The sequence below is a fragment of the Lycorma delicatula genome, chromosome 13, assembly GCF_047948215.1.
Source record: "Lycorma delicatula isolate Av1 chromosome 13, ASM4794821v1, whole genome shotgun sequence".
In the NCBI taxonomy this organism is placed as follows: domain Eukaryota; kingdom Metazoa; phylum Arthropoda; class Insecta; order Hemiptera; family Fulgoridae; genus Lycorma; species Lycorma delicatula.
The window spans coordinates 28,717,382-28,741,514 of NC_134467.1; the positions used below are offsets into that span (position 1 = coordinate 28,717,382).

At 28.5% G+C, this 24,133-nt stretch overlaps 1 protein-coding gene across 5 annotated transcripts in view; it reads right to left on the minus strand.

The window, feature by feature from the left end:
- Window positions 1-24,133, minus strand: part of LOC142333582 (metabotropic glutamate receptor-like) — an 876,009-nt gene that overhangs the window by 25,105 nt on the left and 826,771 nt on the right. For 3 of the 5 annotated variants that reach the window (XM_075380889.1, XM_075380891.1, XM_075380892.1), the window contains exons 14-15: window positions 9,273-9,353; window positions 5,975-6,152 (exon numbers count right to left, since the gene is read on the minus strand). In XM_075380889.1, the coding sequence (XP_075237004.1) occupies window positions 9,304-9,353 (50 nt within the window). In that variant the 3' untranslated portion in view covers window positions 5,975-6,152; window positions 9,273-9,303. Of the gene's footprint in view, window positions 1-5,974; window positions 6,153-9,272; window positions 9,354-24,133 lie in introns of those variants that run through there. The other 2 variants (XR_012758640.1, XM_075380890.1) reach the window with 1 other exon arrangement.

The following is a 24,133-nucleotide window of genomic DNA, read 5'->3' on the forward strand; positions in this document are numbered from 1 at the left end:
CATCCAGTCCCAAACAGGAAACCCATTATTATTAAACACAAATTTTTTAAAATTATTTAATTTAATTTAATTTAAATTTAATTCTATTATTTTTGCAATATTATTCATTCAACTGATTTAAATCAGTCAGTTCAAATTCAAATCACACAGTAATAAAGACTCACAGTTTACAGTTCATCAATTCATTAAAATTTGTGCTTTAACCAGCAAATCTCCACAACTACAAATATATTTTTATATATATATATATATATATATATATATACATATTTATATAGACTATGACACTCTTGGTAATGTAAGGATTCTAATACAAAGCAATACATCTAAATTGCTTCAGCCATTGAGCTGCTAGAGTAGAACAAATATACATACATGCAAACATACACCCTAAATACATTACACTCCTTTTTGGGCAGTTATGTAATAAAAATTATACTGGATTTTTAGAATTATTTGATCATCACATTGTAAAACAGGAAGAAAACAGCAACTACTTTTTGCAGTTTTTAGTCACCTCTGTTATGTTCCTGTCTTTCAAATGTCATTACTCCATGATTTATAATATATTTATTGCTGGACGTATTAACAAAATTTATAACTCAAATTCATGTTCATTCCTGTGGAAAAGTTTAAAATAGCATTAAGATAGTGATGTGTTTCAAGCATTTCTGGAAGATATTGCCACTTTTTGGCCTATGCAATAAATTTTTATGTTCATATGTAGGTATTCAATGTTTCAAATATTAATTTCTTAGTATACTAGTAGGACTCAGACAGTCATGACAGTTTTTAAAATTTTTAAGTATGATTTTTTTAAACATTTGACTCTAAATTATTAATCTTAACTCCTGATGATGGCTTTCGAGTAGGTCGAAAGTTCTAGAGTACATATCAATGTGCTGGTAAGGTGGATTACATTAATTGTTAATTTACCTATTGTTTCAAATATTGTCCCAGTTTCAGCTTTCATTAATTTGTAATAATTTCAATTTTGCAATTTTTTTTGCACATTGTTCACTAATTTTTGTTTAATGTAACACTCACGAATTTTAAAAAGAATTTTGCCTTAATGCTAATGCAATTTTTTATCAGAAATACACACAAAATATATTGCGAGAGAATAATGGAGGGCAACCCAAGTTTTCCTTCATTAAATAAGATCTTTAAAATTATATATATTTCTTGGAGATACTGCATTTAACATTTTTGAATTGCCCCACTGGAGCATTTTATTAAAGGAGATGGTTGGATTAACCCTACACATCATAAGTAAGATTTAAGTTAAACATTTATAATATTTAAATCCTTCATTGATTTAAAAATTATTTTGGTCTTATTTGTTATATGACCACCACTTAAATATGATTATGACTTAAATTTTCACTTATTGAAGCTGCCAAATATAAAAATTGGTATTGTATTTTTAAAAATGAAAAAAATTAGAAAATTTATTAGAAAAATATAAATACAAGTGAAAATTATTAAAGAAATGAAATAAAGTTTTAATTTATTTAATTATAAGTAAACCATTTTAATTAGAAATTATACCAATTATTATAGTTATCAAAAGATTATTTTTTTCACTGTAAAATTGTAATATGTCCAAATAATAATAATTATAATATGAAAACGCTTTAGTATTAAAATATATATATATATATATATATATATATATATATATACACACACACACACACACACACACACACACACACACACACAAGGAAAAGTGAAGTTGATCAATCAAAATGTGTGAATAGTTATATTAACAAAATATGAATGTTGATTACACGACCCAATTATTCAACGACTACAGAATTTTTTGCGCAGACTGATGTATATTTTACTAAAACAATAATATTTATTTAAAAATTAAATAATATTTTTCAACTGATGAGTTCTGTTTAGTTATTTTATTTAATGATTAGTTAATATAAATTGGAACTGATAATCCACAAAATAGAAGTACATAGCAGGTAATACATACACACATTTATATATATGAGACTATCAGGGGTGCACTTGTAAATTTTCTGCTACTGTATATTTCCATATTTTCCGTTTGAATTTGTTCAGACTGCAAGAATATAGTTCACAGCTGCAGGCAATTAGTTACATGAATATGTTATGAAAAATGAATATTCATTTCTATGTTTACATAGATAAGAAGTAAAATCTTTCTTTTTCATGTCAAATGTTTAATTTTTTTTGTGATTAGTTTTTTAGAAATTTACGGATATTCACAAGCAAGGACCATTTTCATTTGGTCTGATTTCTATAATTCACAACAGTTTCCTTGATCACTTACCACTGAAGGAAATGATAATAACTTACATTAAAAAATGTTATAAAAATGAATATTTAATGTTAAAATAAAGAGTACACCAGACTATAAGTTAAACAAATTTTATGTGAAAGGACAATTTTTTTATTTCTCTCAAAAAGTAGTTCAGGAATGGTTTTCCAACTCCAGTGCACCCCTGATGTTATCAAGATCAGGGCTCAGTAAATCTTGATATATATATATATATATATACTCATTATTTATAAACAAAAATTGTTGGAAGAAGAGAGTTATTGATTTACTCAAAATTTACCTCATGATTACAGTTTATATACTTTTTATCTATACAATGGAAAGTTTATTTTATATAACCTAAATAATATAAATACATCATTAATTTATATTTTTTAGTTCTCTGTACACTTACACATATCATATTCACATATAATAACACCGATTCATTTATGTTATTTACAATATCATTAATTAATTTTAATTATTATTGGAAGCTAATTATGACTACTGTATACATTCAATAAACATGATTGATTTACTTTTAAATACATTACAGATTTTAATAGTTTATTATGTTCATAAAAATGTGTATATACACACACACACACACACACACACATAAAATTTTTTTTTCAATAACTTTTTATAATCTTAATTCACTAATCCAATCTAAAAAAATAAATTAGCCGTGAAGTAATATAATCATTACTGACTGCAAATTTTTATATATTTTCAAAATATACCTAGTATTCCTATTGCCATGAATGGTTGTGAAACAAGAAAAATCAACAATAGATCAAAGCAAAATTTTTGGAAGAAAGATAATTCATAGAATTTATAGTTCCATTCAAGAGATCATTGGAGTATTAGAAAAAATGTTGAATTGAAATTCTTGTAGCTGGAGAAAATATTCTTAAATTTATTAAACCCTAAAGAACAAGTTGGAAAGATTGAATGAAATGAGAATATGAAAGAAAATACTGAAGAAAAACTGCATAACAGACAGAAGAAAGAAGGGAAGACTTAGACTGAGATGACTGGATTAATTGACAGGAGATTTGGTGACAGAGGCTGGAAAGGATGTTGATAACAGGATGAATTAGAGAAGACCTGTAACCAGGATTTCTCTCGTAAATTTTCCAGTATCAGAATGTTTGATTTTGTTTTATAATATACTGCAAGACCATGGTCCACAGACACAGGTAGCTAGCTAAGTGTCAATGTTATGAAAAATGCACTTTATTTGGATGTTTACATTGAGAAAAAGCAGGGCTTGCCTTTATCATGTCAAATGTATAACTTTATTTTATGAATTAGATTTTTAGCAACATATTTTGTCATCGTATGACTTTCTTTCTTTGTTTAGTCTCTGGAACCACTGTAATGTATTAATTCAGAGAATGAATTAGATTGATATGTATGAATGTAAATGAAGTGTAGTCTTGTACAGTCTCAGATCGACCTTTCCTGAGATGTGTGCTTAATTAGAACTCAACCACCAAAAAACAGGTTATCCACAATCTACTATTCAAATCTGTATAAAAGTAACTGATTTTAACCTCGATTTGAACCTTAGAAATCTCAACTTCATTTCCTTTTTTTTCTGTTTAGCTTCTGGAACCACCATAAGATATTACTTCAGAAGATAAATAAGGATGATATGTATGATTGTAACTAAAGTGCAGTCTTGTACAGCTCTCAGATCGATCATTCCTGAGATGTATGGTTAATTGAAACCAACCACCAAAGAACACCGGTATCCATGATCTAGTATTCAAATCCATATAAAAGTAACTTCCTTTACTAGGATTTGAACCTTAATAGGATTAGAACTCTCAACTTTGAAAACAGCTGATTTGCAATGATGAGTTTAATTACTAGACCAACCTGGCAGGTTAAATTTCAATTCCTATAGATATTCAAAAGCAAGAACCATTTTCGCATGATCTAATTTTTATAATTTTGGTTATATTTTTTATATTAAAATAAAATGTAAGCCAGAATTTAAGATAAACAAATTTTATGAGAAAGGACAACTTTTTTTATTTCTTTCTAAAAGTAGTGCCGGAATGATGTTCTGGGACAGCACCTGTGCCAGAATGGGTGCACCACCCATTGTAACAGAGGTCAAAGCTCCTCCCCCCCCCCCAGAGACTGTAGAGCTGAAGAAAAAGAAGAAGAGTAATGCAATTCTCATTATCTTTCCTCTTTTTCATATTCATACAAATAAAATTTATCTATTTCATAAATATATTCCAGCCTCTTTCATGAATCTTTCTTTAACATGCAAAACAGCTAAGTCAGTTCTACACTTTACTAGTTTCTCTCTCTCTGTTATATTAATTTTATTAAAAACAAATCATTTTTATAATATTTACACAAGGTAGTGTAAAAAAAAATCATGAGAGTTGGTATAAACCTTTTTGAATCAATAAATTTTGAGAATATACATTTCCTAGGCTGTCACATTATATATATTTTTTTTAAATTATTTTTAAATTAAAAAATAAAACATACTGTTATTGAATTAATAGACTATATTTGCTATAGATTGTATAATTTAATATAAAATACAATAATTCATTTGTTTTGGTAAGATAATCTGGGTAAACAGCATTCCCTTACAATCTTATAATTCTGCAATACTCTGACATTTTGATGAATAAACATAAAAATTGAACTATGTGAAATAAGATAAATAATAATGGTCAAAAATAAGTTCTTTTATAAACCAGTTCATATAGATAAACAAAGTCACACATTAAGTTTTTAATCATTACATGTTGCCAATAAGCTTACGACCATAGCAGTTTATATTACCATAACAATTTATTGAATGATATTTTAAACATTTTCTGCATATATATTTAAAAGTAAATCAATAATTTATTATTAAAATCAAATAAATGTATTATTTTAAATTAAAAATTGAATTTTTTGAAAAATTATTATTAAACATATAAATATTTACAATTCTGGAGGTAAGATAGGATTAGAATATATTACGGTTAGGTTAGATTATTTATCAAAGATCTAACATTGTAGAATACATTCAAAAATTTAAAATGTTGTATATTATTTCATTGAATTAATTAATTGTTTTTACTAATTTTAATATTATAATACTATTATTTATAATGAATTAATTAAAAAAAAAAAAAAAAAAAAAAAAATTAATAAAAATGTAAACATATCAACAGACCAAAAAAAACAATTTTATTTTATAAAATTTATAATTAATATAAAGAAATATATTTTATTTTATAGTAGTTCATTTGAAAAAAAACATTACAATTTTATTACAGCAAAAGTTAATATTATTTTGTTTTAAATAAATTTCTTTAAATAGAACAAAGAAAAATATTCTAAATTAATAATAATCAGGTAAATATTAATAATTTTATCCTAGATATGTGAAAAATGTATTATATGTTAATAAAAAAACTGCAAAAATATAAAACTGAACCAAGAAAATAATTCAATTCTTACTTCTAATACTATTATATGTAAACCTTTCTTAAGTCCTTAAAAGTCTTTCAGTCTACAAAATAAAATTTAAACTATTAGACTTATTTGTTTCAATAAAACTTTTAAAAAAATTACAATTTTAATGAACCTTTAAGAGAAAGTTACATAAAAATCAGATATACCATTTTTTTTCGTGAAGTACATTCAAAAAGGGATAAAAGAATACAGATTGACATAGTTGACAAACAATTATCTTTTTATTAATATCATCTTAGAAGTATTTAAAGATCATTATCATTACTATTTAAATTATTACTGAATTTTAAACATAAATCATTAATAGTTGTACGAATGACCTTTCATGGCTGTGTATTTAAAGTGGCTGAAAAGTATAAATTTTTATTAAACTGTATAAATACACAACATAAATAGAGTAAAATAAGTTGTAAGCAAGTGCTATAAGCACACTACTCTGTTTGAAGGTAATTTTTTTTAATAACATTACTTGGATAGTAATGTTATGTTAACACTATGATAGTAATGTTGGATAACATTACTTGACAGTAGAGGTTAGAATGAATTGCTTGATTGGACAGCAAAAAGACATAGCGAACAATTACTTTTCAATCCCACCATAAAACACATCTTTCTTGGCATAAATCCTGTCTTTAGTGGAAATTATAAATGTTAAATTATTACTTCAAATTTGAGTAATATATTTTACTACTCTGAAAAATATCACCTGAAGATGACATAGACAAACTAAACATATAATAACATACCAAGCATTTACAAATGGATATAACAGAACACTTTATGACACAATTCTTTACAAAATAAAAATAAACAAAACATAAAATACTTCATGTTAACATTCATAAATATAAGATTGGGGAAAATGTTTCTTCGTATTTTAAACAAAAGTAAAACAAGGTTTTCTTTTTATATTTCAAATGACATTTATTAAACCAAATATGATATTTTGATTGACCATCTTTTACAAATTTTTAAGATAAAATATAAACCTATTATTGTAGTAGAGCTTATATGTTTTCTGAACAAAAAACTGTGATAAGTGATTTTCAATTGTCTCTTTTGAAGCGAACTTTATCCCGTTAAAAGAGTACTTTAGAGACTAAAACAAATCATAGTTTGACAGTGCAAAATCAGGACTACATAGTGGATCCATCAAAACTTACATGCTCTCTCAATTTTCAACCAGTCAACAAAGATGTTTGGAAAACCACACCTTTCTTATCGATCAATTCTAGTTGTTTATCTCAATTGCTTGGTGTAATCTTTCCAGTTGTTGACAGTAGAGGTTAGAATGAATTGTTTGACTAGACAGCAACAAGACATAGCGAACAATTACTTTTCAATCCCACCATAAAACATATCTTTCTTGGCATCAATCCTGACTTTACAACCTGAACCCCTGTAGGGGAAGACACCTGCCTTATGGTAATCTTGGCCTCCAAATCAACCCCTCTGTTTCTAACCTTGATGGGGTTAAAAGAGGTCATCTTTTAGATCCTCTAAACCTGATTACAATTACAGTCATCAGTTTGACTTCTGTTAGAATGCTACCAAAGCCAATTTCTTGGAAGACATTTCCATCAGTGTATTTATACAACTTATAAACTTTATATAGCTTCTTCAAACTATAACCACATACCATAACCTACAATCTTCAACTATCAAATTAACTGATTCATGGAAATGTAATCCCCATGCCTTCCTCTAATACCGAAGGTTTCAGACAAAAACTCTTCCTACATCTTTCTTTTCTTTTTCCTGTTTAGCCTCCAGTAATCACCTTTCAGATAATACTTCAGAGGATGAATGAGGTTGATATATATGAGTGTAAATGAAGTGTAAGTCTTGTACAGTCTCAGTTCGACCATTCCTGAGATGTGTGATTAATTGAAAACCCAACCACCAAAGAACACCAGTATCCACGATCTAGTATTTAAATCCGTGTAAAAATTAGTGACTTTACTAGGACTTGAACGCTGGAACCTTCGACTTCCAAATCAGCTGATTTGGGAAGACGCGTTCACCACTAGACCAACCCGGTGGGTCTTCCTACATCTAACTTCACTTAGACTATACACTCAGATTATTACTTGATTGAGCCTTTAAACACCGAAAATACTATTCTCATATCTATAAAACTAATGTTGATTGCAAGAATGACAATTTTGTTATACAATTCAATTTATTCAATTTCCTTTTGATTTACTCAAAAATTAAGAAACAGATTCAAAAATTGTTAATAAGCTTCTAATTTCAAAGCCTACCTCTCTCTGCTTGTGGTTTGCTTTCAGGAGTGAGATCAATGCCCGCCCATACTCTTCCACACCACACCTCCATCACATAGTTCTCAACATCATTCTCATCCTAACAGCAAATATCTCAGCTAACTGGGGGCTTGATGGAAAAATAAACACTCAGACGGACCCCTGGCTACCCGGGTTGCTATTCTATCCATAACACCATCAGATCCTTCAGCCAATCTCTGCAGGGCTAAGAATCTCAGGAAGCCAGCAGCTATGTTTTATTACCTTTCAGCGGCTTTACAACTGTCTACAACTGTCTTTACAACTGTCTTTACAACTGCAGAATTTCACATTGCTTCAACAATATTTTCTATTCATTATTTTGTTCATGATCTATTTTTAATCACCAGTAATGAGCCATTTTATAGATTGTTCCCTTTTAGCAACAATTCACTGATGGAAATTTAATCCACTAAATTTTTCATTTTTAAATATCACACGGCACTCAAAAATCAATTCTTTTTATATTCATAATGATTTAAAATTGTTTTATGGTTTCTGTTTATTATTGCTATCACGATTGCTAATATGTCACTGTTGTTCAATTTTTTTTATCATTACATCAATGTTTTCAGTTATTAGCCGATCAGCGAAAGGTACATCATTGATATAAAAATTCCCAGACTGAAAACTCTTGAAATAACTTTGCGTCACACGCACTATATGTACATATACGTCACAAATTTTTTTTTGGTAGCCTGAATTGTATTCTTCCCTTTTTTTGTAATAGAATTTCAAAATATTTCAAATTTCTTCTTTATTTTCACTCATTTTCAAAATTTAAAAAAAACTTTTTAAATAAATAAACTAATATAATCATAATATTTCTAAATATACTTAAGTGGTATGCCACCTTTCAAAAACACAATTTGTCGAAGTTTTGCCAAATTTGATTAATATTATTAGAATTATATGCTAAAGCCATATACTGGGAGAATATGAAAAAAATTATTCCCCATTCCCAATCTGTGAGGTGCATTCAAAGAAATTAGTTCATAAATTAAAAAAAAAAATTGATACAACGAAATAAATCAACATAGACAGAAAACAACTATCTAGAAATATATCAAATAATCTGTTCTGATTACAAAATGTTCTACCTTGATCAAATGTGACACAGTTTAAAAGAAAAAAAAAACAATTAACAATTAAAAAATACTTACATTAACATAAAGTCAGCATTTCCTAACGACCTCATACAGACAGATAATAAAACCAACAACACTGATTACAATCTTGATGTTCTAAAAATACAAACAAAAAAACAGCATATCTTAATAACAATAGAGAGCTCTCATAACAGATATTCTGAATCAACTTGGTGCTTGTAAGTATGAACTGTGTAAAATATTTAGAAAATTAAAAATGTTAAATCATCCTTCCTTATATTTATGAGAGTGCAATCATTGCTAAAAAGAATTGTCAAATATAATTATCAAACCGATAACAAAAAATATTTTCATATAATTCAACAAAATATTTTGGTTTATAAGAAAAGATCTTATTTTGCTTCCACTGCCATTTTAATAAATTATTAAATCAAAAAAATCCTTCAATCAATTTTATTAAAATACAATTAAATGATTTTCTTTTATAGAAATAATATTAATCGCAGATTCATTTTTAAATAACTAATTAAAAAATTAAAATGCACTGAATTTTTGTTTCATGTTCAACATATATATATATATATATATATATATATATACATAAATAATTCTTATTAATGTCTTCTGAATTATGAATTACGTAATAGTTATTTTTATATTTAATATCTTCATATATTTTTCTTAATATTATATTATGTTTATATTTTAATAAATAATAATATTGGGTTTAAACACATCTATTTTTAAATATTTTACAATTTTTTTTTTATGTTCTGATAAAGGTTCATTCTTTTACCCTTCGTTCATACAGCAAATGGTGGGAAAATTTCCTTTTTATCCATATATTAACACCTATTAATTCATATCTAATGTAATTTATTACTTTGAATGAATCAAAATAAAAGATTCATTTATTTAACATACATAATTTCATATATTTAACCATACATACAGGTTTCTCTTCATACATGAATGAATACATGTATGTTTCTCTTCATACATGTTTCTTTAATTAAAAAAAAATTACCAGCAATGATATCAACTGATAACAGGAGGTGAAGTTATACCAATCACTGATGATGGTTGTAAGTTTTTTTTTAAAAAGATTTAAATTATAAATTTCATTTCATTTGTCTTTATACAAATTTAAATTATTTAATCAAAGTATAATCATTGAATTTAAAAAATGAAAAAAATACATATAAACAAGAAAACCATATATTGATCTATTAAACAAAAATTACATTTAATTTTGTAAAACATTATATATATTTTAATTAAAAGCTTATAGAATTAATATAATAGCTTTGTAATTTACTTTGAATATTCATTATAAGACAATAAACAAGTGTATGTTAAACTAATGTGAATTTGCAGTATTGTTTGTACTGCTGGTTTACCATATTACTATTTGATGTTAATCATACATGTATGTTTAATTATTAAGAAGAAACAGTGCTTTGTATCATAACTCAAGGTTATTAAACATTGCTTCATGTATATACATATATATATATATATATATATATATATATATATATATATATATATATGAAAATATTTATACATAATATCAACTTAGTAAAGATTCTTTCAGGCAAAACGTGAAAAAAAAATCAAGAGTAAATTTCTCATATGCTTTGTCAACTATCATAAAAAAAAAAACATTGCTGATGATGTGGTGGTGTTGGAGGATAGTCCAAATAAACTAAATGAAATGTCTGGTAATTTAAATGAAGCTTGTGAAAGACAGGGTATAAGGATAAATAAAAAGAAGATGAAATGTATGATATCAGGTGGAAAAGAGAATATTTTCCATTCTTGGATTGCAATTAAGAAATAAAGTTTTAGAGCAGGTGAAGAAATTTCAGTACTTAGGAAACTAAAATTTAGCTTTCTAAAATTTAGTAACAGTAGCTTATTAAAATTTAGTTTAGTTTTAGCTAAAATTTAGTTAACTAATGATATTGCACAGTAGAAATTAAAACAAAAATATCAAAAAGTAAGCAGGCATTTAATAAGAAGGGAAGACTGCTTTAACTTTAAACTTACTGTTAAGGAAGAGATTAATGAAATGTTTTATTTGGTGTGTGATGCTCTATGGCGCTGAAACATGGATGATGAGAAAGGGAGACAGAAAATGAACTGAGACTTTTGAGATACGGTTGTGGCACAGAATGATAAATGTATGATGGCAAGACCGTGTTTTTGTTTTTTTTTTGGGTGAAAAACACTTCGACATTATCATCGCCCTGACATGACATATTTGTTGCAATAAAACAAAAGATATTGCATTTTATGTCTTAATTAAAATAATAAACTTGCAACTGTTACAAGGCAACTAGAATAAAGAACTGATACACTCTTCAGTAAATTAAATATCCAAGTATAAACAGATGGTCTTAAAAATAACAACAGCTGGTCTAAAATTTTCTTATCGTTCCCAGGATTCCCAGAATTCATCGAATGTTTCTGGGCAATTTATAATTAAGATGCGAGGCCACATAACTTATGCAATCCACAAGGATGGGCACATAGTCAAGCGGCTGTCGTATCATAGGCATCGTTATGCCTAAGAGTGTTTTCTCTTGACACCAAAAACTCGTCAGTAACTCTCATATGTTTCAACCACAATCAGCACCACTTCATACAAGAGGACCACTTCCTCTTGGCAAACTTTTCTGCATGAGGAGTTCCATGATAATCTTTGATAAATCAAAGTTTGTTATCAATTGCAGCAGTCCAGTCACCTTGCCGCTTTATATGAATAGTATGTTTTACACAATTAATAAAGTCAGAATTAATAATATGAGCAATGGAGGATAGTTAACTACATGTATCTTTAGCAACAGAATCTGTACATTCATTACCCGGAATTCCCAAGTGGCTACGTATCCAGCAGAAAGTCACTTGGGTGTTACAATGGTCCAACTCAGCGATTGTATTACAGATCTCAGTAACGAGAGGATGTTTAGAATATAAATCTTCTAAAGCTTGGAGAGCACTGCACAAGTTTCTGCAAATAAGGATATGGCAATATTGTGGATTAACGATATTCAAAGCCTTATTGATAGCGTACAGTTCAGCAGTAAATGCACTTATAATATTAGACCATGTAACAAATGAATAAGTATTAAGAAGAATCAGAAAGAACAGGAAAATGCTAAACGTGTCTGAATATAGGAAAAGGAACTGGCTAGGACATTGTGTGAAAAGAAGGAATTAGTGGATGCGATAAAAGGCTCAGTGAATGGAAGGAAAGGAAGAGATTTCAAATGATGGATGGAATTATGGAAAAGGGAAAATATGCATAAACAAAGACATTAGTAAAGGATAGAACAAGCTGGAGAGCAGCAGAAGTGGTAGGATCTGTCCTAATGATAAAACACTATGAATGAATGAATTCACAAGAATGTGACTTTGATCCAGAAATTACAAAAAAAAAGAAAGGAATTCTGGCTTCTGTACATTTATGAGTGTTTGAATAAAACTGAAGAACATCGGAAACCATCTTAGCCACCTAAGAGACATTAAAGTATGTAAAAAAAATGACCTAACCTTTATCGTGGGACTTATTATGTCTATTTCCTCCAGGCACCTTGACTAGTTGTGATCAAATTTTAATGAAATCAATGCCCTGTATACAGAAATTGTCATGCTAAATTTCATCCAAAACAGTCTCTTGCTTGGTGATATCAAGCAAAATATAGGCCAACATATATACTTCAAAATTTTACAACTAAAATTGTGTTTTTTGGTTAGGTGACACATAAATTGTCTAGATCTGTAAAAAAAAACTTTGTCATGAAATAACTGACTTGATTAGCAAACTTTCCTTAATGTAGCGTACTGTATAGCTGTACGATGTAATGATATAGTTGAGAAAGCAAAAATTCAACATTAAAGTAATGTTAATTTTGTACAATCAAATACGTGAATTTATTGGAAATAAATTCAAGTAGTTCTATTATCTTATTCATAGAGAGAAATATATTTATTTCAAGGAATAAATGATTATTTTTCTTGCATTTATTAGGCTGCTCATTTATAAACTTAAATAATTTATGTTTTTATTTATTATATATAAATGACTTATTTAATAATATATAAATAAAAGAACGTAAAACGTAACTGATAATTGACAGAATGTTAGTCTACATGAAAAATATCTATGAATGTCAAATAGCGATGTCATAGCTCACTTTTGTTTTCTGAAAAATCAAATTTATTATTTGGGAATATTACACAACCATAATATTTCAACACAAGCTTAGTTATGAAGATTACGAAAGTTATTCAAGATTTTTATAATTTATACTAAATATTTTGAGGAACAAATTTTTATTAACATGATCCTAAATATCTAGTTTTTATTCCAGTCATGAGTGTTGTACGGTCTACTTTTTTCTAATTATAAATTACTGGACTTGATAAAATAATTTTTGTCATAAAAAAAATTGTAAAAAAATTATATATACAAGATCTTAATTTTCAATGTGCAATTAATTTACATGATATAAATTCATTATGAGCTTTGTTGAACAAGATTAATTATACCAGTTGTGTCATGAAAGAACAGATGTTTGTAACTGTTGTATTATCGTGACCTGAATAATAAGTAAATTAGATCTTAAAAGAAATCAACTATTATATGAAAAATTACAAAATAAAACTCAATTAACTTTCTTTCATTCTTATTACACATCAATTATTTAAAAGATTTTTTCAACCATTTAAATTTACATTGGGTTAAGTATAAATAATAAAATATAAGAAAAAAAGCTACTACAATGGTAGTGCAAAAAACTCAAAAGAAAAAGAAAATTGAAAAAACTCAAAAATTATTTGACAATTTCGTTTCAAATTAATGAAACATTTTCATCTAAAGACCTTTTGAGGAACTAATTATCAATCCTTCTTCATGGTGACTAATTAATTTTTTTCAGTTTGATTTTTGTATTATTTATATCAGGTGTTTATTTTTAATTGTATTTTAAAAGTAACTAGGAAACCTGGGTTAACTTTAATATATATTTAAATCATTAGGCTTATAATACTTTATAAATACTCTTGGTCAGTCTCTATAGGCAAATTCCTCTATCAGATTACATAAAGGATAGACTAATTTTACAGACATCCTCAGGTATCATTGGTACAACTCCCTCAGAATGTTCTAACTGGATTGGAAGAACAAGAAAGAAAATGCTCAAAATAAAGTGAAATGAATGAAAAATGTTGCTTCATGTGTGCCTCAGCTGGCTAATCTCAGAAAAAAATTAGAAAAGAAAAAAATAAGCCTAATTAAATGAGATTCAGGCAACTTGTACAGCAGCTGATCAAGATAGCCCAAAAACAAAGTCAATGTTTGAGAAATCAATGATTTTATTGTGATTCTGATAGTATGTCCGCTATTTTGTACGGAACAGAAATAAGTTGCGTCTTCTTCCGGCAGGTCACTAACAATCATCATGCTGTTGTTAGGGTTGATATTCTGAACTTACATCTATATGTTGTAAGTTCTTATTTCCAGTATTGGGACCCTGCTGAGCGTCATCTTGAGGTTTGAAAGAAAATTCTTCAGTTTTCGGAGCATAGTTCTTTGTTATTGGTGTTAATGTTAATGCTAAATCTCTTAATGTGGCATAGTGATTATACCGATGAGAGTGGAAAAGCAGTTGATGGCTTTGTCGTCTAACATGACTCAGAGGTTTTTAATGTTTCTGGTGAGCTGCCAACATACACTGGTATGGTGGACGGAAAGAGGCGATTTGCCGGCACCAATATTGATGTCACGGTTAGAAGATACATTTCCGCTTGTGTCTGTGGTTGGAAGGTTGTTGATGATTGCTCTAGCAGCATCTGACTTATTGTCTTCGAGATCACTGGTAGCCTGAGTGGTGGTTATAGGTATAATTTCCCAATTCAGCAAGGATGTTTAATGTGCAGGAAAGCCAATTGGTGGAGGTTGCCACAATTCTTTCGGCCAGGCTACGTGTCTTGGACAGGGGTGTGGATGGTCTTGATCTTGAGGACCTGGTAGGTTGGTTATGAGCAGCTTTTATCAATGCCACTGAGCGTTCCATTCCCCACAGTTCAGGTCAGGAGAGGGTGGCCTCTTGCTGGATGCGGGAACTTACTGAGCTGAAGTCATTTGTTCTCCATTTATGGAGGTCCTCTCAAACTGAGAGTGACACCCCGAGAAGTTACAGATTTAGCTTTGAGGTAAAGGAAGCTCAGATATTATTATCACAAAGTAAGCCAGGTCAAACATGATTCTTGGCATTCCTTTGTTCAGGAGCACAGTAACAAAGATCCGTGGGTTGTTGTTTACTGAGTAGGACATAAACAAAAGAGGGATATTTCTCTGTCCGCTCTCTTGACCAGGCAAGTAGTGATCTCGGATAAAACTGAGATCCTATGTACTTCATTAAATGAGAGTTTGCAGGACAATGATTTAGTTGTAGAAACTGCTTATCATGATGTGTTTCGAAATGATGTTGCTTCTCATCTCCTGGATGTTTTGTCTTCAGAAGTTACTGAGACGGAGGTGCATGAGATAATCTTTAGCTTTAGGTAACAGGACTAGGTACAGAGGGGATGGCATGGTGACCGGAATTGTCACATGGTGAAATCTTTCTCTTCAGGGGCAGGAGTATTGGAATGTTTGATTTTTATTATAGCAGACTGCAAGTGTATGGGCTACAGCTTCAAGCAGCTGGTTACATCACAATGTTATGAAAAATGCACATTCATTTTGATGTTAACGGTGATAAGAAAAAATGTTTTCATGTAAACTTTTTTTTTCATGAATTACATTTTTAGTGACTTATTTTGTGGCTATTTGCCTATGGATATCCAAAAGCATTTTCACGTGGTCTGATTTTTAAATTTTGGTTATATTATTTTTGACCCTTAATTTATTAATAACATATCAGTAAAAGTAAAAATGAAGTGAACATTAGGAATCGAACCAAACAATTTTAATATCCACAATAATATTTAATACATGAACATTTGAACAAGTTAACATTTAGTAGTTGAAACATCAGAGTATAAAATGTTATATTCATTAAAATAATCCAATTTTAATAAACCCACATGTCCATAGATTTACAAAACTTGATTGGTATTCTCCAAAGTGGTTAGTTTTGCATGTCTCATTCGGGTATAATCTGCAAACTGCTGTTTCTAAAGCCATGTTTTTATATATTGCTCTGGGTCGCAGTCTCTGTTAAAGTACATTTCCAAACTTGAGAGACTGCATCAATCTTGAGATATATGGCACTCTCAGTCTTGTACGGGTACAGTTTTTATTCTGTTTAGCCTCTGGATCATTGTAAGGTATTATTTCACAGGATGATCTGTATGAATATAAATGAATGTAGTCTTCTACAGTCTCAGATCGACCATTACTGAGATGTGTGGTTAATTGAAACCCAGCCACCAAAGAACACCGGTATTCATGATCTAATATTCAAATCCATGTAAAAGTAACTGATTTTATTAGGATTTGAACCTTAGAACTACTGAACTTTGAAATCAGATGATTTGTGATGATGAGTTCACCGTTACATCAACCCGGTGGGTTAATCTTGCATTGGTGAGTGTAATAATGAGATTTATTAAATTAAATCCTCATTCACAATCGGCTGAACTGCAAGTTATTTAATTTTAAAATAAAACTTGGGCCAGGCTTACTACTGGCATACATGAAAGGATAATTTTTTATTTCACTCTAAAAGTAGCACTAGAATGGCGTTCTGGTATCAGTGCACCCCTGCTTTTAAAATCTTAGTGGTTCTTACTTAATTTATTGTCTTTATTCTTTTCTAATCTATAATTAGGATAAAATAATATAAAATTAACCCAATGTTTTAAAAGTCACACATTGTGTGTAAAAAACAATCCACATTCTAACTTTTTAAAAAACCTTTTAATTTTTTTAATAAGTATGAACTTCTTTTCCAAAACATTGAGCTTAATGGAAGTCTAGAAATATTTTTTTATAAATGCAATATGAAATTTTTCTTTATTATATCTTTTTGTAAATAAAAATAATAAGGCAAAAACAAATAAAAAATTGAAGATAATACTGATGCAAAGTACTTACCTAAGGGTTGATCATTATTCAATATTATATATTCATTAATAATTACGTATATAAATATGCTTAAATTACAGCACCTTTAATATTTAGTTAAAAATATTATTATATAATAGGATTAAAATTTGTATATTCAGTTTATGAATTAATATTACACATTGAACTTTGACTACATTACTTATTCTATGTTTTAATATATCTGACAACATAAAAATGTATACTTTTACATATATTTTTATACATTTATTTACAGACATAAAATTATTATAAATATTTAACGGTGTTCAGTGAAGAGGATTATGTTTTTAATTTATTTACTAACCAGTTTAGCTAAAATTTTACATGGATATCAAAATAAGAGTTCTTTATAAACAAAATGATGATGTTTAAAGGGTTTAATACCAGTTTGCAGTAATTTGGGAATAGGAAACAGTTAAGCTTATTTCTTAAGAGTTAAACTCATTTCTTTTATAAATATGCAATGACTGTTTCAACAATACAATGGAAGTTATAATCTGAATAAGTAATATCATCAGACTAAAGATAGATGACCCTTGGTAATAAAAAATGCTAAAAAATAGTTTTATTTTAAAAATTATGATTTTGTTTATGTATATGTACTGATTGCTATTATGAAATTGTATACATGTCCTAATATGAGAGACAAGTTAATCATGAAAATGTTATAATCATTAACAAGAGCATAACAAGCATCCAATTCTATTACTTGGTAAAATTAGGAATAAAGTAGTTTCCCATTATTTTCTTTACTGATGGACAAGTACTGTTATATAACAGTATAAATAAACTCTAATGTAATTAATATTCAGACCAATTATTGAACTCTTTTTCTCTATTCACCAAAAGGAGTTACTTTATAAGTAACTCCCATGGTAAAGGTGAAGAAAGTAGAGTAGAAGTGGCATTACATCTAGAGTAAGCAATTCTAATGCCATTTCTATTTCAGATACTTTACATGTGTTACAATAGTAAAAAACATTAGCTCAGAGAAAGTAACAAATTAATATTAATTTTCTTTGGGAAATAATGCATTATATCGACTATATTCATAACTTAAATTAATCTATTTCCAACAAAATAGATTGATATTCTGTAATATATTTTATCATCTTCAACAGGATCAATCCACAACTCGAGAAAGAACTAGGAAAAAACCAGCGAAGTTTCAGGCCCTGGAGGAGCTGTCCAGACCAGGTCATGAGTCTCTAGCTAATAATGGATTACAGCAGGAAGAGAAACAGAAACATGGTGATAACATCTGTAGATCTCAAGAAAGCTTATGACTGTATCCACAGAGAATTTCTACCAAAAATTCTAAGACACCTCAGACTACATACCAAATTAATGAAAATGATAAAACTAATCATCAAAAATACTAAGTCGAACGTAAAATTCAGAGGCGAGCTCTTGGAACCATTTGAGATCAAAACATGACTGCGGCAAGGCGATGGGCTCTCACCACCATTATTCAATTGTAATCTACAAATGGTAATGAAGAAATGGCTCAAAAAATGCTCCAAAAAGTAAAAATAGGAAAAAAATCAAAACAAATTGTCTTGGTTTTGTCAGTGATTTGGCATTGCTAGCAAACAACATCAATCAAGCTAAATCACACATATTAGAACTTCAAAACATTGGAGATAGAATTGACCTCAAAATATCATTTGAAAAGACAGAAATTATGCCTCAAAAACCAACATGATTAAAAGAAGTAAATATAAATGGTAATAAAATCAAAATAGTAATCCAATTAACTACCTTCGAGAAATATTAACAAACAACCTAAACGAAAAAACCTCATCCAAATAAAAAGAAACAAACTAGCTAAAGCTCAAAAATTAATCTGGTAACTTAACAATAAAAATGCCTATCAATAAAAGCAAAAATAAGACACTAAAACACAGTTATAAAACCAGAAGCCACCTATGCAGCAGAAACACTCTTCCACCTGAGTGAACAAAGACAGACAAACTCCAGAAAATCGCAAGAACCTACATTAATAAAAGGTGTCAGTAAGATGACGGGCTGTGGTGGATTGTGCCCACCAAAGTCGAGCACAAAGAGTTAGGACTGTTCATGGATACAATGCGTAAGACAAGACTAGAATTCTTTGGATATATCATGAGGGTGCAAGATTCAAGATTTCTGAAACAGCTAGTACAGTACAATCTCGAACTGAAAAACACCAAGACAGGATGCAGATGAATCAGAGAAATAAGAAAGGATCTGAAGGAAGCCTTATTCCACAAATAAATTAAAATTAAACAAGAGAATCAAGAACAAAAACACTTGCTTCATGCTCACAAGAAAAAAACTTACAACACGAACATTTTCAATGATAGAAAGGACATAAAGATTGGAACATATGAAAAGGTACTGGGAGGGCTGCAAGGTACAAGGCAGTCCCATCGAAGAGACCTGCATAATGGACTGATTAAAGTGATCCTATGCAGTCAAAAAAGATAATAATAATAATAATATTTTTTTAATTTTTTTGTTTAATTAATTAACACAAAACAATACACATGTGTATATCCATGTAAAATTTCAATCAGTAAATAAAAATTATTTCAGTAATTTAAAGATATAATCCTCTTTAGTGACACAACATATATTGATATGAAATAACTGATGTCTTTCATTTTACAATCATAAAAAATAATTATTAATATATTTAAATATAATTTTACACAAGAACTGGTTTCCTTTTACTACAAGGAACAAAACGTTTTTTTCTTCCGCTTGATTTTGAACCAGAAGCGGAACCGTCCTGCTATACAGAATCAGATTTACCACTACTGGCAATAGCTGGACCATTACCAACGACTACTGTCAATGACTGCGTTGAATTTGTGGTACTACATCCTGTTATTTTATCACTACTTTGATTCTTTTTTGTACTTTTTATTGAATTCTGACGTGTTGTTACACTTGTCGGTAGCGAAGATGGTGTTGTTGTCGTCATAATATTATTTGAAATCATTGTAGTACTCACTGTAGAAATAACTGTAGTAACAGGTATATTTTTAATCGTATTTTCATTTTCTGATGTCGCTTGGAGTGAATTATTATTTTTTATACTATTATTTATTTTTGTTGAGCATTTAATTTGTGGTTGTGTTTCTTCTAATTTTTCTTTTTCATTTTCTTCAATTAAATTCACATTTTTCGAATCCATTTTTATTTCTCCTTCTTTTTCATATAAATTAGGTAAGGTTTGTGTAGAACGATTAATGAGCAATTTTTCTTTATTTATTTCTCGATTATCTTTTATTTCTATTTTATCTTGGCTTGATTCTGAAAATAAAAGTCATTATTGATTATTATTTTTATAAATAAAATAATAATACAGATATAAGTGTTCAAATGAAAAAGAATATTAATTTTTAAGTTATTTTAAAAGTTATTAAAATTTATAATATGGTTGGAGAAGGAGAAAAAAATTTAGCAACTTGAAACAATTTATTAGTGTGAAGTACAAAACAAACTTATTTCTGAGCAACATAATTTTGTTTCATGTTAAAATTCACTGTAACACTAAAAAAATGCTTTAAAAACTAGTTTAGTAAATATTCTAACAACTACCAGACAATTTTAATCTAGAATTCAGGGCTTTTTATTTATTTTCTAAACTACAGTCATGTGCAAATTAATGTTAACAAGAGTATATTTTCAAAAATAGTCAAATTTATTACATATAAAGAATGTACAGTGTTTATTACAGTATGTTTTAGTATTTAGTACGTCCTCATCAATCATAACCATTTCAATTCTCTTAGACATTGACTCTATGAGTTTTTTAATATATTTCTTTAATATCTTGATCGAGAAAACATACCCTTATTACAACACAGATCATCTTCTCTTTAGTAGTGCAGTCTTCTCTTCAGAATTTCCAAAGATTTCCAATTGGGTTCAGGTCTGGTGAATTTCCAGGCCAGACCAAACATTGAATTCCTTTTTAAGACATGAAAAGCTTAACTTTCTTTGATGGTTCAGGAGACAAAATCTTATTGAAAAAAAAAACATTTTTGATTGATTCCAAGTAAATCTACAAGTTTTTAAAGTTCTGGTAGAGCTCTATTTTTCAATAACGAGATGTACTTTCCACTGTTCATCATCCCAGAGATGGGTACTAAAGTTTTAGATACAAACTAGCTGAAGCATCTCCAAAACATCTTCTTTAAAAGATGCTTTACAACTTGTTTAATGTGTTTTGGAGAAGCCCACTTATCATTGCTTCTTCGCACATGTGTTAATGAACTAGAAAATGACTTTCATCAGACAAAAGGACTTTTCTCCAAGTCTCAGTAGTCTAGTTTTTGTATTTTTTAGCCCAAAGAAGCCTTTTATTCTTCATGGAGTCCATAAGAAGTTGTTTTCTTATAGGTCTTCATCCCTTGCGACTACTTTCCAGAAGTCCTCTGTGTACAGTAAAATTGTAAATTTTCACATCAACTGATTTAAAGAATTTTTGTACCCAAAACTTTTTTCTGAGGGTTAATTTTGCTTATTCTACGTAAAATAGAATCACCTTTAAAGGTGGTCTTATGTTTTCTTCCACAGCAATCTTTTCTTGGGGTGAAATTGTATTACTTAATATTTTGTTTAATTATCTTATTAACTACACCTAGACTAACCTTACACTCTGCTGCTATCTGTCTTTGAGTCATACAAGTATATTCATTGAGTATTATTATCTTGTTTCTTTTCTTAAGAGTTAAATCTATAAAGCAACTTTTCTAAATTTATTACCAAAATCACAAGACAATCACTTACACTTGAAGAAACCAAAATAACGTAGGTAAGCAAAACAAAAAATATATTTTTAGGCAATACTTGAAGTGGAGAGAAACAGCTCTATTACATCTGGAATCAGTGATACAACATAACTGACTCAAAATTACCTCTTGTTCACATTAATTTGTGCAAGACTATAATTATACATATATTGTAAAAAATAATCACATTAAAACCTTTATTGGTTGATAAAACATCTTTTTCAATATTGAATTCATTATACATATAGAACTACGAGTAATATTTAAAAAATAGTACTTATATCTTATCATTAGATGGATAAATCAACTTGTTATATTCACTTTTGTCTAGGCCAGGATCCTTAAATTATTTGCATATAATTTTTAAAAGTCAAAGAATAGTTGATGTCACACTTATGCAAATCATCTCCAACCATTGATGAAAATTCAGTTAGTACTTTGTTGTTTTTCTTCAGGCTGAATCAAATTTCATTACTATACTGGAATTATTTTCCTGGGAGTTTTAAATGTTTAATAAAATAGAAAAATCAACATAATCTGTGAAATTAAAAATGTGACCCAGTTTTTTAAACGTAAGAAGTATTTGTTTTGTAGAAATCTATAACTAAATGAGATTAGTTTATGAGTTATTGAGAGAAAATGCAAGAAGTGTATTATAAACACAGATTAAAGATTTTTTCGATTCTTTCTCATGAATGAGAACAAAATTCATCATTTACTATGAAATTTGTAATGATAGAATATTCAGTAACTGATGGATTTCTCAAACCTTAACATTTTAAAGTCTCTCCTGTATAAAAATAAACACTGAATCATGAATTTAAAACAATTCATTAAAATGGATTCCTTAATTTGTGGCAGAAGAAAACATTAAAAAAATGAATAGGAGCAGCCTTGATATAAGTGAGAGGATCAACAATTTTTTTATTCTAGAAATGTAGGTCTGTTTTATGATAATTGAAATTAAACTCAATCTATGAAATGGCATTAAAAATAGAAACTATGAGGAATCGCGTTTAAATATGCCTAAACATACTCAATAAGTGTTCCAATGTAATGCGATTTTGTTGACTGATAACAAATGCGGCAGCACCTATCGGGCGGAAAAGTTTTCATACCAAAACATCGTGTAAAATATAGTAGACAAGGTCTATCAAGAGGTTTGCATTGTCAATAAGCTCGCGTACCTTCAGTCGGCGATTAAATTCGGCATCATGATGTTTTGTTATGATTTCGTTGTAGTTTTTGCGGCGTCCCAAGCATTCATCATTTTGAATGGATGTACGACTACATTTAAAATCATTAATTCATTTTTTTACCGTTTAAAAGAAAGGGATCCTTTAAAGTGTAATCTAATTTGTATGTCCGTCGAGGTTAAACCTTTTAAAACAAGGTAATTTAAAACAGCCTATAACTTCAGTTTTATTCTTTTTGGGAAATTTTCATAAGTTATTTTACTCGATCACAAACAAGCAACTACACGGATCTGAAATTTCATAGCACGCCACCTGTAGGATAATGCTAGAAAAATATCATAGTCATTTGGTTACACTACCGCAATCTATGTGCAACGCTGAGAACTTACCGAATGTACCTAGTATGTCATTTTTTTACACCGTTTCTCTTATTTAAATCAACATGAAGTTTTTTATTTATTTTTTTATAGAATGTAATCACATTTTAAATGAAAATAGTAAATTTTAAATAAATAAAAAAAACCTAAAGACTGCAATATAGTAAAAAAAATTAATCTTACATTATTTTAAAAATTTTGACTTTTAATGGTTCAAGTTAAAGATATAGTCAAATTGTAGGTAATTATTTTGTACATAAAATTTTAATATTACTTTTTAAAAGTTAATTATATTTCATTTAGAATTCTTTAATTGTTTCTTTCTTAAAAGTATTTTTTTCACTACGCAAAAAAAAACTGTTTAATACTTCAAAATGTTATATTCACAACATCTGAGAAGTTGACAAAAACCATTAATGCTGATTATACATGACTG